This window comes from Trachurus trachurus (genome assembly GCF_905171665.1).
Source record: "Trachurus trachurus genome assembly, chromosome: 2".
Taxonomy (NCBI): Eukaryota; Metazoa; Chordata; class Actinopteri; order Carangiformes; family Carangidae; genus Trachurus; species Trachurus trachurus.
Genome location: NC_139914.1, coordinates 15199074 through 15218062, shown reverse-complemented (window position 1 = coordinate 15218062; position 18989 = coordinate 15199074). Strand labels below are relative to the sequence as shown.

Here is an 18989-nt window from a genome sequence, read left to right as displayed (position 1 = left end):
AATAATGAAAGCAGTTACTTTAAAGGGATACGCCAACATTTTTTTTTTCGTGTCTTGCCTCACTCCCGAGTCCATGACCAGCAGATAGACACCATCCTTTCTACTGTGCGTGCAGTAACAAGGGAGATAGAGCCGTATCGCCGTAATTAGCTTAGCTCAAACACTGGAAGTGTATGGGTAGTGTTAGCCTGCCTCCACCTAAAGTTGCTAATTAGCTTAGCTCAAACACTGGAAGTGTATGGGTAGTGTTAGCCTGCCTCCACCTAAAGTCATCAGAGAAACTCTTCAGCAACTCTAAACGGACCGATCTTGGTCTCAGAGCTGACAAAACTCTCCGGTAAGGCATCTTGAGCGGTCAAATGCCGCTAACGGGACCAGATCGGTCAAAACGGAGGGTTCCAGCAAAGACGCTTTATTTTGGTTCAAGCTAGCTACATCGAGGGTAGGTTAGCTTCCTGTTTCAAAGTAAAAGCACAAATTCTATCCTCATGGTTTTCTGTATGTAAAGGGCAACAGGTGTTTTATTTTGTGAAAGTAACCAGAAGTACGTTGGTCACAACAGCTAGCTTGAGTAGCACCGAATTCGTCTGAACAAAATAGTAAACAGCTGGTATTTAGACAAATTAACGACACACTGCTGATCTAAACGGCTACTTTCTCACCTAAACATGTCTGAAATGTTGATAAAGTGATATATTTACAGAGTTTAGAGCTAAAATGAAATCAGCTTCTGACTGCTGATTTCAGCTCAGGTAGGAGGCAGGCTAACACTACCCATACACTTCCAGTGTTTGAGCTAAGCTAATTACGGCGATACGGCTCTATCTCCCTTGTTACTGCACGCACAGTGGAAAGGATGGTGTCTATCTGCTGGTCATGGACTCGGGAGTGAGGCAAGACACGAAAAAAAGATGTTGGCGTATCACTTTAAGTTGAAGAGTAACCAGTGACAGAAATGTTTAGTGTAATTACTGAAGCAGTTGATACCTCATATTTAAAGAGTAACAACTGAAAGCAGTTGAAGCATGAGCTAAAAGTTTAGGAAATGTCAGTTATTTATACAGAAAATTGCTTCAGGTGCCTCAACGATAGGTGAACTTATAATTTATATAAATCACATACAGCTCTGTCTCAAGGTTACACAATTCGGTTTGATCTATATTTCCTTTTTAATCAATAAAAAGTCTGGGCATTTGCCTAAAAAAAGTAAGAAAGAACGTTTTCTGTTTTTTTCTTTTCTTTTTTTGTCTTTTCTAATCTGACAAGCCAGAGAGGTAACATTTAATAACATTAAAGAGGCCTAATTCATGCTACTTTTGATTTTGACGTGGTGCATTATCACACTGGAAGCTTTTCACACCAATCTGAGCAAAAACATTAAAACATTAAAACATACCGTTGTGTGGAAACCAGGAAATCAGCAGTTTAAGAAATATTGAAACTGATATTGGACATTTGTCCTCATTCTGAACATTAATTGAAGCTCCTGCGGAATTTCATTTATTTCATGCTGCCCTGTGATTGGCTGAGTGGACAACTGCACCAATAAACAGCTGCACAAGGGAAGTGTGTGTGTGTGTGTGTGTGTGTGTGTGTGTGTGTGTGTGTGTGTGTGTGTGTGTGTGTGTGTGTGTGTGTGTGTGTGTGTGTGTGTGTGTGTGTGTGTGTGTGTGTGTGTGTGTGTGTGTGTGAGTACCTGAACATCCTTCAGTCTCTGTTCCATTATGGGATGCTCTGTAACAGCCGAGGATGGCAAGGCCAGTTTGGCCTCGCAGTGTTGTAACCATGCCAACAGTGTTGATATGGTTTCCTTGTAACGAGCCGGGGGCAAGCTCTCCAAAACTACACACAGAGAGAGAGATGGAGAGATGGAGAGATGGAGAGAGAGATGGAGAGATGGAGAGATGGAGAGAGAGAGAAGGAGAGAGAGAGAGAGATGGAGAGAGTGTCAGGTTATCAGACATATTCACTTCACTGTCACTAACACATTCCTACAAATACTGGACATTTACAACCAGCATGAGAAAGTCTTCTTTCTTTCTTTCTTTCTTTCTTTCTTTCTTTCTTTCTTTCTACCCCTCTGTCTTTTTACTTACTTACTCCTATCTTCCTTTCTTTCTTTCTTTCTTTTTTTTCTTTCTTCCTTTCTTTCTTTCTACTCCTTTTCTCTTTCTTTGTTTCTACCCCATTTCTTTCTTTCTTTCTTTCTTTCTTTCTTTCTTTCTTTCTTTCTTTCTTTCTTTCTTTCTTTCTTTCTTTCTTTCTTTCTTTCTTTCTACCTACCGCTCTCTGTATATCTCTCTCTTTCCATGTATCCACCCCAATTTCTTTCCTTCTTTCTTACTACCCCTCTGTCTCTTTCATTCATTCTGTATACTCTTTTTCTTCTATCTTTCTGTCTTTCTTTCTGTTTTTCTTACTTTTTTCTTTCTCTATCTACCCTTCTCTATGTGTCTTTTTCTTTCTTTCTGTCCTTTTGTTCTTTCTTTCTTTCTTTCTTTCTTTCTTTGTTTTTGATGGTTTTATGGGCAATAAGGAAGTGTAATTAAATAAAAGCTGGATGAAAAGTCAAAAGTCTTTCTTTCTTTCTTTCTTTCTTTCTTTCTTTCTTTCTTTCTTTCTTTCTTTCGGGACTTAAATTAATTTTCAATTTATCTTTCTATGTTTCTACCTTTTAAAATAGAAAGAGAACATATTTAAGGAACAAAACCATCCATATGTTGCCACATGCTCCAATGAGATAAGTTTAATTTGAGTGCAGCATTTGACTCACCATACAGAATATAACTCCCAATATGGAATCAAGCAAGACGTTTAGTTAAAACCACTTTGCTAGCTTAGCTTCTTTTTCCTAGCTGACCCGACCATTGCTGTGCAGCAGTTATAATCTGGATTTTTGGAGACTTTTTTGGAGACTTTTGGATATCTATATTACAGAGTAATGTAGTAATACAATATGAATGGACACTTAGACGCTGATGTGAAGCGACGTGCCGACCTGATCGCTGCCTTCACAAAGTATCACTACGATAACTAACTGCATTCCTTCCAGGGGAAATCTTTTTATACGCTTCTCAACCAACGCTGCCCTCAGGAATCTGTGTGTGTCTACAAACACTCCTCTACCCAGCCGTGTGTGAGTGGCCAAATGTGTGTGTTAGATATCTCACCCCTGGCATGGATGGAGTGTGTGGCACGGGAGGGAAGAAAGTGTCTGAGTGAGTAAACAAGTATAGTTTGTCTGTTTGGGTGTCAGCATCTTTCTCTTATCTCTCTCTAGCTGACTCTCCTTCTCCTCCTTTCTTCCCACTCCACTGCATTTTTCTCTGTCACTGCCTTTCCACTCAGCGTCGTTCATCCATTGGATAGATTTCACCACTGCAGCTTCACAAAACACATGCAAATACACAACACACAAACAAGTCCAGACAAGACCTTCATCAATTCCATCATGTGCTGCAAATACGGTCAGATTTTTTAAAGACGTGAAACTGTGGATTTCTATGAATTGCAACAGCAACAGTGAATGTTGTAAATAATGCTCATATTCATAGTGTTTAATAAAATACGATATGAACACAAATGACTTTGTTTCCCCCAAAGGGAAATCCATTTGTCCGTCAGCTCGTTGATATCATGGTTAATTCATGTTGATAGTTAATGTATTCTTATTATTTTTTATGTTTTAGAGAAAAAAAACTTGAGTGTTTTAAATCATATTCGATTATAAACTATAAATCAAAATCAAACTGTGAAGACCCAACAGGGAAAATCACTGTAAAACTTAAAGCAAAATTCAAAAAGCTATGCTACCATCCATCATCCTGTTTTGCTAATGTTTGCACTCTTCTGTCTGTTACAAAACGTGGCACATTTACACTTTATAGTGACTGCTGTGGCTATTTTGACTAAACATTTTAAGTTATTAAAAGTAAAAATAAAAAAATGGTTCTTGATTTCAGCAGATTTCTATGTTCTAGCGAGTGACGGATCAAATTTGTGGCTAATCCAAAAGTGGGAGGGGCCTGTATTAATTTAGCTGTCACTCAAGGTGCCATGCCCTTTTAAACAATCTTACAGTAAAAACATTAAATCACAATATATTCTAAACCATGAATCAAAATCCTGAATCAATGTATTGTTTGAACCATCTGTCCATTTTGAATAAGAAATTAATGTTGAATATGGGAGGACAGCCAGTATCGCCCGTAATTAGCTTAGCTCAAACACTGGAAGTGTATGGGTAGTGTTAGCCTGCCTCCACCTAAAGTCGCTAATTAGCTTAGCTCAAACGCTGGAAGTGTATGGGTAGTGTTAGCCTGCCTCCACCTAAAGTCATCAGAGAAACTCTTCAGCAACTCTAAACGGACCGATCTTGGTCTCAGAGCTGACAAAACTCTCCGGTAAGGCATCTTGAGCGGTCAAATGCCGCTAACGGGACCAGATCGGTCAAAACGGAGGGTTCAAGCAAAGACGCTTTATTTTGGTTCAAGCTAGCTACATCGAGGGTAGGTTAGCTTCCTATTTCAAAGTAAAAGCACAAATTCTATCCTCATGGTTTTCTGTATGTAAAGGGCAACGGGTGTTTTATTTAGTGAAAGTAACCGGAAGTGCGTTGGTCACAACGGCTAGCTTGAGTAGCGCCGAATTCGTCCGAACAAAATTGTAAACAGCTGGTATTTAGACAAATTAACGACACACTGCTGATCTAAACGGCTACTTTCTCACCTAAACATGTTTGAAATGTTGATAAAGTGATATATTTACAGAGTTTAGAGCTAAAATGAAATCAGCTTCTGACTGCTGGTTTCAGCTCAGGTAGGAGGCAGGCTAACACTACCCATACACTTCCAGTGTTTGAGCTAAGCTAATTAGCGACTTTAGGTGGAGGCAGGCTAACACTACCCATACACTTCCAGTGTTTGAGCTAAGCTAATTACGGCGATACGGCTCTATCTCCCTTGTTACTGCACACACAGTGGAAAGGATGGTGTCTATCTGCTGGTCATGGACTCGGGAGTGAGGCAAGACATGATAAAAAAATGTTGGCGTATCACTTTAAATCTGATAGGATTCTATCACATCTCCATATATGGACATATTCTAACAAGGTAGATGTGTCCTTGATCATTCTGTTGTGCTATTGTCTTATATCATGTTTATATGAATCCATGGCTTTTGACTCAGCCTGGGATATAAAGTCAGAACCATTATACCACCCACACAACTACACAACTACAACACAAGTCACCCTTTGCTTTATCAAACAGGAGTTACTTGTGGTCGTAACTGGAGAGTGTCTCATGGAAACGCTGCCTTCTGCAACAATGCATCTGCCCACGCTGTGAGACACCGCTGTAGGCTGGCTGTGTTTACATGATCTCAATGCATTCATCCTTTCATCTGACATCCACAACATATGTGTCTTGGTTGAATGCTGGGGGGGGGGGGGGTGGGGGGGTAGTTGTGTGGGACTGGCTGACATTCAGCAGCAGGAAACAGTTATGTCCTGAATTCATGTTCAATCTCAGAACCAAGAAGTGGAAAAACATGTGGAGGAAAAGTTACAATACTCTAGTTTTACAATTCAGATCGTAAAAAACTGTGATTGAGGCAGATATGATCGGAACTAGAATCTTAGGAGAATTTCTTTAAAGGGATAGTTCAACATTTTGGCTAATTGGCCCATTGCCATAACCCCTATAGTCATAGCAGTAGGTTCGTTACCTTTAATTGTCGGTGCAAGCTGTTTTTAGAACGGTGGAGCAGAGCCGTGAGCTGCTCAGAGCTACGCTACGGAGGCTCATTATGGGATTTCTTGGTTTCCCTCATCAAACTCATCAAATACACAATCCAACAACTCCACAACGCTCTGGTGGACAAGTTGTGAGCTGCACATTCACCACGCTATGAGATGATAACACAACGTTACCACACAGAGTTGTTTTAGAGGGAAATACAGAGACTGTTGATGAAAAACTGTCCCTGAAGGCAACGTGCATCAGCGGTTTTACATGAATTTTTCATGAAAGTTGTTAAAGAGGTAAATTCATGCAAAACAGCTGATGCACGTTGCCTTCAGGGACAGTTTTTCAGCAAGCAGTCTCTAACAACTCCGTCTCGGCCCTTCTAGAGGAACCCTTATTTCTAAGAGTGTACTGAACTCAAGGGCACCTGAAGAAAACCCGGGGTAACAAGGTGAAGCCGGGGTGAATCAGCATCCATTGTGTCTCACCCAGGTGCAGCTGCCGTTCCCTGGCTCTCAGGTCATCCAGAACTTCTTGGTAGTGCTCTTTGAAGGCGGTGATGTCTGCGTCCAGGAAGGCCGAGGGGTCCTCGTCCCCTTCCTTCTCCTCCTTCAGCTCCGTCAGCTGCTTCTCCAGCAGCTCCACCTGGGGCTGCAGCGAGGCCAGGCGGGCCACCTCCTCCTGTCAGGACCAGGGACCAGGGAGAGGGTGAGGAGGAGAGCGCGCCAGAGACGGGATGATGTTGCTGTTAATTATTCCATAAATCGTCTCAATGGGAACAGTGTTACATTTTCATTAAAGTTCCACCTCATGCGCAATCAATTCCATTTTACAGAAATGTTCAATCGTGGATCGATTTGTTTATGAATGAGAAGCCGAGTGGGAAGTTTCACCTGCTCAGCAAAAACAAAAGTGTAACTGTGAAACCATTTCAGACTGCAGAGAGAACAGGCACAATTAACGTAAAACTCAGAGCAAAAGGCAAAAAGCTACGTTTTGCTAATGTTTGCACCTTTCTGTGCTTGAGTAACTGCTTTGGTCATTTCGACAATATGTTTTTAGTTAAAAAAAAGTTCTTTATTTCAGCAAACTTCTAAGTTCTGATCAAATTTCTGGCTAATCCAAAAGTAGGCGGAGCTTGTATTAACTTAGCTGTTGCTCAAATTGCCCTTTTATACTTACTGGAAAATTACTTTGTTTGAGGTCGCTTTTATACGACAGAGTATTAGGGCCACATTGAGAAAAAAAAAATAGCCAAAAAAAAAAGAATAAAGACATAAATTTACGAGAATAAAGTCGTAAATTTCCTACGAGAAAAAAAGTCATAACATTACGAGAATTAAGTCGTAAATTTACGAGAATAAAGTCGTACATTTCCTACGAGAATTAAAGTCATAACATTATGAGAATAAAGTTGTAAATTTACGAGAATAAAGTCGTACATTTACGAGAATAAAGTCGTACATTAACGAGAATAAAGTCGTACATTTCCTACGAGAATTAAAGTCATAACATTACGAGAATAAATTCATACATTTACGAGAATAAAGTCGTAAATTTACGAGAATAAAGTCATACATTTCCTACGAGAATAAAGTCACAAATTTACGAGAATAAAGTCGTATATTTCCTACGAGAATTAAAGTCATAACATTATGAGAATAAAGTTGTAAATTTACGAGAATAAAGTTGTACATTTACGACTTTATTCTCGAAGTTTGTGATTTTTGTATTTGTCAATGTGGCCCTAAAACTCCGTCGTACTTTTAGAATAATATTCAGTTACTATCAGATACTTAAGTAACTCAAGTAATATTATTACTTGAGTTTTAAAGTATCTGATAGTAACTGAATTATTGGAAGAAAAGGTAAAAAGTCTTTTCAGCAGAGGCATAGAAAACTACATTCATTATTGTTTTTAGTGACGGTCTAAATTTAAACAGATTTTATTTAAATGACATAAATCCGTCGGAGCTCAGGTAAGTTGTTGTAAGTTGTGCGCGTAGGAGGTTTAATATTCACGAACGGTTTGACGGTGGAAGGCTTTGAACGCAGCTCGGCCTGATCCCGCCTGCAGGCCAGAGTAATGTTCAACAACACCAGCGTTTAGAAGCTCCACTGAATATTTTATTTTCATAAGCTGACAGCTGAAGGCACGATTCAGACTCGCTGCCGGGAAGGTTGTTGTGAAAGTACAGTAAATATGTTTGATTTTCTCTGAAGCCTTTTACTGTTTAATGTGGAGATAGATAGGAGTTCACTAAGTTGTTATATACGGGAGGAAATGTGGGTATGCTTGTTGGAGTTATCCTCAAAGAAAAACCTTCCCAATTTCATTCCTGTCTGTTTCTCTTCCTTCATCCCGTTCTTCTATCTCTCTTAGTTTGGGGGTTTCACACCTTCCTCTGTCTTAACGTCTTCACTCCGTTCTGCATCGGTCCTGTCATCTCTCCCTTTTGAAGTTTGTTTTGCTGCTGCATGTCACTTTTCTTCTGATGTTTAGATGTTATCAAAATGAACCTGTATGTGTGTGTGTGTGTGTGTGTGTGTGTGTGTGTGTGTGTGTGTGTGTGTGTGTGTGTGTGTGCCGTTTTCAAAAGAAGACAGTATGGGAACAGGAAGTAGAGTCTTGTTTATGGACATTCATTTGTAATGGACATCGGTAATAAAACCTGGACTCTCTGTATGTAAAAAAGGCTAACAAATGCACATTGCACAATATTTAAAATAAATAAATAAATAAATAAATAATAAAAAAAAAAAATCGATTTAAAAATCGTCAAAAAAGATATTGCGATATTTACAGTATGTGCATCGATTTTTTCTCCCACTCCTACTAACTAACTAACTAACTGAATGACTACCTACAGTTGGAGCTGTTCAAATTCAAAATCAAATCAACAGTGTGAAAGAAAATACTTACAGAATAGTGCTGAGACAAACAGATGCATGAAAAGAGACACAAGCCAAATAAATAAAGACACAGCAAGAATACTGGAAAAAAACAACAGTCGGACAACAAAATGAAATGAAAATAAAAACTTAAAAATGGTAAACAGACTGATGTAATGATGCATGATGGGTAATATATAGTATATAATAATATATAGTGTATATATATATATAATATATAGTATAGGGTTAGTATAATAATCCTGGTTGACTCACCCGACATCGGTCCAGTTGGACTTGGAGCGGCTCTGGCTCCGAGGCCGGCGGCTGCTGCACCTTCAGCCAGTTCTCACTGTTGTCCACCGCCTGCTCACACTGCTCATACAGGCTGTAGAAGGCCAGCACCTACACACACACACACACACACACACACACACACACACACACACACACACACACACACACACACACAAAATAGTCAAAAAGAAACACATGCTTTTCAGATTTAATTCTATTCAATATTAAGTTAAATATTGATAGGCACAGAAACATCGAGCTCTAGCGAGGTGTAACTACTTGAATGATGCGTGATGAGTGGACATGAGTGTGTGTGTGTACCTTGGTCTGATAGGCCAGCCATCCCAGCCGGCTCGCCAACAGGGAGCAGAATCCCACCCAGCGCTGGTTCAGCTGCTCCGCCGCCTGGGCAATGTCCTCTGCACGAGTCCCCTCTGGAAGCCCAGACAGAGAGGGGGAGGGGGGGGGGGGTTAACACACCCAAACACAGACACACACTAAAAAATGTTGGGTTATCTCTGTAACCCAATTTCTGAGTTATTGGTGTTGAGTTACATTTTTGGGTTATTTTTCCAGAGTGTAACCCATTTTTAGGGTTATAGGGCTATGAATTTAACCCAATTCCTGGGTTGCGCAAGTAATTGGGTTATTTTTCAGTGAGTAACCCATTTGTTGGGTTAAGGGTTGGGTAATTCTGTGACTTAACCGGCCGGTTCATTTGAAAAAAGCTGTCCGCGCACTACAACATTGGGTTATTTTTAAGTGCTTTATAACCGGCCCGATAGTTGGGTTAAAAATAACCCAACGTTGTAGTTAGTATAACCCAACTCTTGGGTTGAATATTCAACCCAAAAGTTGGGTCAAAAAGATTAACCCAACCTGTTGGGTTAAATAACCCAAAAAAGGGGTTTGTCCTTATTTGAACCAGCAGTTGGGTTAAAATTGGGTTATTTTTTAACCCAACTGTTTTTAGTGTGTACCCACACCCAATGGTACATTCAAATGTACGTTCACAGTTCACATGTGCACGCCTGGTCTCCTTGTAAGGGACACAGAATCTGGTGGATATCATGTGGGGCAGAGATGAAACGATGTAACACACAAGAGATGTAAATGTAAATGACCAATCTAGAGAGCCTGCTAAGTTCCAGTGCCTGGAAAATGAAAACCTCCCAGAGGTCCCAGGAGTGAAGAGTTAGTACTAACGCTCTGGACTCTTTCATGGGTTTTGGATTTGCTTGATTTCTAATAATGAAATAAACTAAACACAGAATATTATCGATCTCAAGACCACTGCCTCACTACAACACAAAGACAGCCAATTAAATAATATCTGGATTCACAGGGCATGATGTCAGTTTTCCAAATTAAAGATGTTACTGTTTTGTTTGTCTTATAGAACGAATCTCCTTGTTGTTTCCAACTACTTCCGGGTAGAAAACCAGCATGAGAATAATTGTGACAGACAAGAGTTTCGCTATATCTCACTATATCACCGTTTAGACTAATCTGATGTTTGTAAAGTCTATAAAACCAATGATTGGACAAACAGTGTGCACATTTTTGTAATGGATATCAAAGATTAGCCGGGCTAACGGTTAGCTACCTGTTTAACTTTAATAACTCAGTGACTCAATAAACGCTCCATGAAAAAATATTTTCTCCAGCGGATATCTGAGTTCCAACATGACTGAGCTAACTGGTGTTAGCCTAGCTACCGCCGTTAGCTTAACTGCTGTTAGCTTAGCTACCGTTAGCTGTCCCTGTCAGCTGAGCCACTGATGCTTTCTAGATACTGTGATTCCCCTAGTAGTAATGTTTCTTCAATCATTTCAGATTTGTCTAAACGGTGATAGGGCGTGAAAAACATGATATATAGCTAAACTCTCGTTCGTTACTATTGATCTCATTCAAATTACGTGCTGGTTTTCTACCCGGAAGTAGTTGTAAATAATAAGGCGATTTGGTCTGTTCATAGACTTCCATAGCGTTCCATTTACGTTGGAAGTCCAACGACACTGCATCCAAGCTGCACAAAAGTCAGGAAAAATGAACGATTGATATAACGAAAATGAAAACGTAACAATTTCATACCTGAAAATGTTAAGATTTCAACGCAAAAAATGACTAATGTTTAAGATGTACAAAATTAAAACAAAAACATTAAAAGTGCGCCAAAACGAGCTAGCCGTTAGCCACCGCTAGCCATTGCTAGCAGCACTGTCAGCGGATTTTACACATACAAACAGCGTGAGTAGCCTGGTATTATGTACATGGCTGATTTTAATGTGAAACAATTAAATAAAATAAACAGTAAGTCAGCTGAGATAGGCTCCAGCTCACCCGTGACCCTAGTGCAGGATAAGCGGTATAGAAAATGAATGAATGAATGAATGAATTGAGTCACTTTCTGTCGATAAGGGTGGCAGCCATCTTGAATTCGTATGTCGGGGCTTGTGGGATTTGTCCGACTTTGTGAGTCGGAGCTCCGACTTGAGGGGGCGTTCAAGATTTAATTTCCAACTTAGAGCGTGGAAACTCTGACTTCTGAGAACAACTGTTATCCGCCACCACTTAGACTGAGACGACCTCAGGGCTTCGATGCAGCGCTGCACTAATGGAATATAAAAGTATCATGTTCAGCATTATTTGCACTCCAGAGCCCAGAAACACTTTTCTATCCCTCTCTCTAACACACACACACACACACAGAGAGAAGAAGTTGAGGAATGTTCAGAGTTCAGTGTTGTGTTTGGTTGAAGATTAAAGCAGCAGCACAAAAAGGAAAAGAGGAAAATGTAAACCGAGTGTTGCTGAGCTTTCAAAAGCCCCCAAACAATCGCACAAGGACAGAGGAGAGGACGGAAGAAAAGAAACATCTCTCTCCCTCTCTTTTCTGTCTGTTCTTCTCTCTCTCCCTCCCAGTGTTTCTATGGAGACAAGGACAGAGGGTGGGCCAGGTGGAGGCGTTGTCATGGAGACAGACGGATTGTGTGTGTATGCATGTGAATGAACCAGCGTATGCGTTGTGTGTGTGTGTGAGTGTGCACGTTACCCTGCTCTACCAGGGTCTGAGCCGTGCGCGTCGCCTCCTGAAGCTTACGGTTCTTCTCCGGCCGCTCTCTCTCTATCGCCTGTCACAGGAAGAAGGGAGGAAGAGGAGGGAGAGGAGGGAGAGGAGGGAGAGGAGGGAGAGGAGGAAGAGGAGGGAGAGGAGGAAGAGGAGGAAGAGGAGGAAGAGGAGGAAGAGGAGGGAGAGGAGGAAGAGGAGGAAGAGGAGGGAGAGGGGGGAGAGGAGGGAGAGGAGAGGAGAGGAGGAAGAGGAGGGAGAGGAGGAAGAGGAGGAAGAGGAGGAAGAGGAGGGAGAGGAGGAAGAGGAGGGAGAGGAGGAAGAGGAGGAAGAGGAGGGAGAGGAGGAAGAGGAGGGAGAGGAGGAAGAGGAGGAAGAGGAGGGAGAGGGGGGAGAGGAGGGAGAGGAGAGGAGAGGAGGAAGAGGAGGGAGAGGAGGAAGAGGAGGAAGAGGAGGGAGAGGAGGAAGAGGAGGAAGAGGAGGGAGAGGAGGGAGAGGAGGAAGAGGAGGGAGAGGAGGGAGAGGAGGAAGAGGAGGGAGAGGAGGGAGAGGAGGAAGAGGAGGAAGAGGAGGAAGAGGAGGGAAGAGGAGGGAGAGGAGGGAGAGGAGGAAGAGGAGGGAGAGGAGGGAGAGGAGGAAGAGGAGGGAGAGGAGGGAGAGGAGGAAGAGGAGGGAGAGGAGGGAGAGGAGGGAGAGGAGGGAGAGGAGGGAGAGGAGGAAGAGGAGGAAGAGGAGGGAGAGGAGGGAGAGGAGGGAGAGGAGGGAGAGGAGGGAGAGGAGGAAGAGGAGGGAGAGGAGGGAGAGGAGGGAGAGGAGGAAGAGGAGGAAGAGGAGGGAGAGGAGGGAGAGGAGGAAGAGGAGGAAGAGGAGGAAGAGGAGGGAGAGGAGGAAGAGGAGGAAGAGGAGGAAGAGGAGGGAGAGGAGGAAGAGGAGGAAGAGGAGGGAGAGGAGGAAGAGGAGGAAGAGGAGGGAGAGGAGGGAGAGGAGGGAGAGGAGGGAGAGGAGGGGGAGGAGGGAGAGGAGGGAGAGGAGGAAGAGGAGGAAGAGGAGGGAGAGGAGGAAGAGGAGGGAGAGGAGGGAGAGGAGGGAGAGGAGGAAGAGGAGGGAGAGGAGGAAGAGGAGGGAGAGGAGGGAGAGGAGGAAGAGGAGGGAGAGGAGGAAGAGGAGGAAGAGGAGGGAGAGGAGGGAGAGGAGGGAGAGGAGGAAGAGGAGGGAGAGGAGGAAGAGGAGGGAGAGGAGGAAGAGGAGGGAGAGGAGGGAGAGGAGGAAGAGGAGGGAGAGGAGGAAGAGGAGGAAGAGGAGGGAGAGGAGGGAGAGGAGGGAGAAGAGGGAGAGGAGGGAGAGGAGGAAGAGGAGGAAGAGGAGGGAGAGGAGGAAGAGGAGGGAGAGGAGGGAGAGGAGGGAGAGGAGGAAGAGGAGGAAGAGGAGGAAGAGGAGGGAGAGGAGGGAGAGGAGGAAGAGGAGGGAGAGGAGAGGAGAGGAGGAAGAGGAGGAAGAGGAGGGAGAGGAGGAAGAGGAGGGAGAGGAGAGGAGAGGAGGAAGAGGAGGAAGAGGAGGGAGAGGAGGGAGAGGAGGGAGAGGAGGGAGAGGAGAGGAGAGGAGGAAGAGGAGGAAGAGGAGGGAGAGGAGGGAGAGGAGGGAGAGGAGGGGGAGGAGGGAGAGGAGGGAGAGGAGGGAGAGGAGGAAGAGGAGGAAGAGGAGGAAGAGGAGGGAGAGGAGGAAGAGGAGGGAGAGGAGGAAGAGGAGGAAGAGGAGGAAGAGGAGGGAGAGGAGGGAGAGGAGGGAGAGGAGGAAGAGGAGGGAGAGGAGGGAGAGGAGGAAGAGGAGGGAGAGGAGGGAGAGGAGGAAGAGGAGGGAGAGGGAGGAAGAGGAGGAAGAGGAGGGAGAGGAGGGAGAGGAGGGAGAGGAGGGAGAGGAGGAAGAGGAGAGAGAGGAGGGAGAGGAGGAAGAGGAGGAAGAGGAGGAAGAGGAGGGAGAGGAGGGAGAGGAGGAAGAGGAGAGAGAGGAGGGAGAGGAGGAAGAGGAGGAAGAGGAGGAAGAGGAGGGAGAGGAGGAAGAGGAGGAAGAGGAGGGAGAGGAGGGAGAGGAGGAAGAGGAGGAAGAGGAGAGAGAAGAGGAAGAGGAGGGAGAGGAGGGAGAGGAGGAAGAGGGAGGTAGAGAGAGACACAGAGTGATGGGCCGTGAGTCAGACAGACCTGAGGAACGACTTGTGGAGAACTAGACAATTATCATTAATTAAAAACAAAAGAAAATCAACCCGTGTGGTTTTAATAAGTAGTATTAGGATGAGTATTACTGTAGCCAGGGCCGTTGCTAGGAATTCTGGGCCCCCTGAAAGAATACTAAAGTGGGCCCCTACCCCCTCACTTTTCCACTTTTTTTTTCTTAGACTACGTATGTATTATCTTTTTTTATTTAGCCTACTTTGTTTTGATGCTAATGCAGCATTACTATGAGTATTAGTCAGGGTCTTATGCAGAATAAATCAGTCATACAAAGATTAGACTACTGGGGTTTTTTATGGGCCCCACTGGGCGCTGGGCCCCTAGAGTTATCACCACCTTTCTCCCCTAGACAACGGCCCTGACTGTAGCTTCCATTGGACTCCACTATTTCTGAAGTTTCTGACTGAGTTGATACAATGTGTGATATGCTCTATAAATCTATTCCATATTATACATAATTTCTTATATTACATTGATAATTTAGCAACTTTACTTTTGGGGGGCAACAATGTATCAAACAGAGAAGCACAATAGGTATTCATAGCCCAGAGCTAAATCTGGTGTATTTACATTTTTTATAATGTTCATTAATATGCAAAGTCCTGTCACAAATAAACAATAAATGAATGAATCAGATTGACATAACACTGTCATAACCACCAATGAATACTTCTGACAGCTGTGGTTAAGTGTCATTCGGTAAGTTATGTCACTTTTGATGCAAAGTTGACATTGTTTGAGATGTTTTTGTTCTGACAACTTGACATAAAGACAATTTAAACTGTCATAGCAGACCTAATGGACAAACTTTAAAAATTATGTCAAGTTCTCATAACAAGGACATCTCAAACAATGTCAACTTTGGCAGCTTTTTTACTACAACAAATTTCCCCTGTGGGACATTAAAGTTTATTCTATTCTATTCTATTAACATTCCTTAGGTGGACACAAACACACATCATAACAAACACTGACTATACTCTATCTCTGCTGGCCCACTTGCAACAACATACGACACTGTGTCAGTATTAGTCTCTGCCAATACCTAGCTAAATGAGCGCAAATTAGTTAGCGCTCATTTGGCTAGAAAGAGAATAACACCAGAGACTGAAACTGAATAGCCTAAGTGTATTTCCCAATTGTGTTTCCCAAACATTTAAAGCGTCTACAAAGAACTTTCATTATGTGTTGATTTTGGCGACCCCTGTGGACAAAAGCGGTAGTGTTTTGCCAGAACGAAGACTGAATTTCCCATGACCTCTAGCAGGAATGAGAGACATTTGCTTATCCACCTAAAAGTTCTTTGTAGTTGCTTTAAGTCATGTGAAAGACAATTTTTTCATTCTTTCTGTGTCATTTCATATGCTAACAGCTAAACGAGGGTAAATATTGGGCTAGCATTCGTCATAATGAACACATAGGTTACACATGTTTTCTAACGTTTCATCTTCATAATAGTAAATGAACAGCTAGCCAAATGAGCACTGACTAGTTAGCTGAAGGGCTACAGCAGCTTCTGTTTTTGTTTTTCTAGGATGCTCGTCTTTATTGTTGTTCCCCTTCTGTTGTCATCTGGTAAGTTTTCTCTTTTAGATGACATTCACCAGTAGCTGCTGTATAAAACTATGTAAACACACTCATTATGGACCCTTCAGTGCATCTCATGCTTCTGCTGAGCCACATCACTGTCGTCCTGTTTGCATAATAACAGTTGTGACTGTCCTCACTGGTATGATTGCTATATGGAAGGTAAAATTCATTTCTGACCCAACTGTGTAATGGGACCTTGGCACTTCAGCATCCCAGCAGATTATGGTTTCTCTCTCACACACACACACACACACACACACACACACACACACACACACAGGCCACATGCACACTGATGTTGTACCTGAACTTTGTCGTGCAGCTCTTTAATGCTGCCATCCTTGCGGGACACAGAGAATTCAGGGCTCTGCAGGAGCGCTTCACCACGGGTCATGTAGCTGTGAACCTCAGTGAAGTCCACATCGAATCTGATGACACACACACGGCAGTGTTACTCAGTCTGCTGAAACTGTGAAGCACAGACTATAAAAAAACAAGACCGCATCTTTCATAATACCCTTAACTCTTATTTACTTCATTTTCATTGAATGTCACTTGATGACATCCAAAGTCACATTTAGTATTCTTCCCCGACGTGTATTCACATCAACTCCAACTCAAAGGGATATGCCAACATTTTTTTTTCGTGTCTTGCCCCGCTCTCGAGTCCATGACCAGCAGATAGACACCATCCTTTCCACTGTGCGTGCAGTAACAAGGGAGATAGAGCCGTATCGCCGTAATTAGCTTAGCTCAAACACTGGAAGTGTATGGGTAGTGTTAGCCTGCCTCCACCTAAAGTCATCAGAGAAACTCTTCAGCAACTCTAAACGGACCGATCTTCGTCTCAGAGCTACAAAACTCTCCGGTAAGGCATCTTGAGCGGTCAAATGCCGCTAACGGGACCAGATCGGTCAAAACGGAGGGTTCAAGCAAAGACGCTTTATTTTGGTTCAAGCTAGCTACATCGAGGGTAGGTTAGCTTCCTGTTTCAAAGTAAAAGCACAAATTCTATCGTCATGGTTTTCTGTATGTAAAGGGCAACGGGTGTTTTATTTTGTGAAAGTAACCGGAAGTGCGTTGGTCACAACGGCTAGCTTGAATAGCGCCGAATTCGTCCGAACAAAATAGTAAACAGCTGGTATTTAGACAAATTAACGACACACTGCTGATCTAAACGGCTACTTTCTCACCTAAACATGTTTGAAATGTTGATAAAGTGATATATTTACAGAGTTTAGAGCTAAAATGAAATCAGCTTCTGACTGCTGATTTCAGCTCAGGTAGGAGGCAGGCTAACACTACCCATACACTTCCAGTGTTTGAGCTAAGCTAATTAGCGACTTTAGGTGGAGGCAGGCTAACACTACCCATACACTTCCAGTGTTTGAGCTAAGCTAATTAGCGACTTTAGGTGGAGGCAGGCTAACACTACCCATACACTTCCAGTGTTTGAGCTAAGCTAATTACGGCGATACGGCTCTATCTCCCTTGTTACTGCACGCACAGTGGAAAGGATGGTGTCTATCTGCTGGTCATGGATTCGGGAGTGAGGCAAGACATGAAAAAAAAATGTTGTTGTATCACTTTAAATCCACCCTAACCCATCAAGTGTGTTAAGTTACATTACCTCATTCAGCTCAAGGCCAATCAGAACCTTGAATTGAGTGGGGAGTGGTTTCACGCACCCAACAATTTAAATCATTTACACAAATTATACTAATTTACATTCAAGTTAAATGTGAATTTACAACTAGGGAAAAGGAATATTCTAATGTAAATGTGACTAAAAATAAACATAACAGTGGTGGGTAAAGTACTCAGATCCTTTGATACAAAAATGTGGAAATGTGTTCAAGGTTCCCTGGGGAACTGTCTTCTAAACCAATAAAAGTTATATTAACATTGAGTGTGTGCATCCCAGTGGTCTGACATCATGACGTATTAGAGACCTGTGCTGTTTACATCAATGTTTGCCAGCTCACAGATTCTATCATCCGCTGTTATGAGTTGCTAAAAGCTGAACTAATAAATATCAGCCACAAATAAATCCCAGGTGGAACTAGAATTATCACCTTTGTGCTTGTTTACCTCCGCCAACCAGTCTGGTCGCAATTTATTAGCGTGTTTTGTGTGGTCACATTGACCCTTGAAAATCTAAGCAATCCATCTTTGAGATATTGCACTCTCAATATCTGGACAACTTGAAGACGTAGAAATATCGAGGGTGTGGAATAACCTGCAGAAATATATAAATAGAAAATCTTCATCGCTGACTTTAAGGTCTCATATTTTACACTTTGCCTGTGAAGTGTTGATATCTACAAGAAAAATCATCTCAGTATCGTTGTACGCCTCCACAGGTTGTGGGACAAACTTTCTCTTCTAATTGGCTGACTGTTTTTTCAATGATCGAATATTTAATTAATACTACACCCAACCAGAAACAATATCAGGGTAGAGGTGATGCTTGTTGGAGACTATGTGGGTCTAATGGAACACTTTCACTTTCACTTTTTACCTTCACTTTTAAATGTTCTGGAAGTTGCCATGTTATTCGGACTCACTGGGAGGAGAGCCACAAACAAACATATGAAGAATGCATTTGATGTTACTATTATATAAGTATTTGGGTGATTTACTGATAGTATGCTATTGGCAACAAGTCATGGAAATGAAACTATTTGCCTTTTTGGAATAAAAAGAAAATTTCCCAAAAAATAGGCTACAACATGGAACCTCAGTACAATGCTTGAGGAAATCTTGAGTTACTTTCCACCACTGCATTAATAACATGCGTAAGGCTTGCTTAAAGGGATACGCCAAAAAAAAATGTTTTGCGTCTTGCCTCACTCCCGAGTCCATGACCAGCAGATAGACACCATCCTTTCCACTGTGCGTGCAGTAACAAGGGAGATAGAGCCGTATCGCCCGTAATTAGCTTAGCTCAAACACTGGAAGTGTATGGGTAGTGTTAGCCTGCCTCCACCTAAAGTCGCTAATTAGCTTAGCTCAAACACTGGAAGTGTATGGGTAGTGTTAGCCTGCCTCCACCTAAAGTCATCAGAGAAACTCTTCAGCAACTCTAAAGGGACCGATCTTGGTCTCAGAGCTACAAAACTCTCCGGTAAGGCATCTTGAGCGGTCAAATGCCGCTAACGGGACAAG

General features: G+C 42.7%; 1 protein-coding gene across 1 annotated transcript in view; it reads right to left on the bottom strand.

The window, feature by feature from the left end:
• The window catches only part of LOC310999082 (dystrophin-like), a gene marked incomplete at its 3' end in the record, with an annotated part of 346130 nt that overhangs the window by 88446 nt on the left and 238695 nt on the right, over positions 1 to 18989 (bottom strand). The window contains exons 20-25 of the mRNA XM_083989398.1: positions 16126 to 16249; positions 11992 to 12070; positions 9258 to 9370; positions 8916 to 9044; positions 6236 to 6428; positions 1697 to 1842 (exon numbers count right to left, since the gene is read on the bottom strand). Coding sequence (XP_083845524.1) covers positions 1697 to 1842; positions 6236 to 6428; positions 8916 to 9044; positions 9258 to 9370; positions 11992 to 12070; positions 16126 to 16249 — 784 coding nt within the window. The remainder of the gene's footprint in view (positions 1 to 1696; positions 1843 to 6235; positions 6429 to 8915; positions 9045 to 9257; positions 9371 to 11991; positions 12071 to 16125; positions 16250 to 18989) is intronic.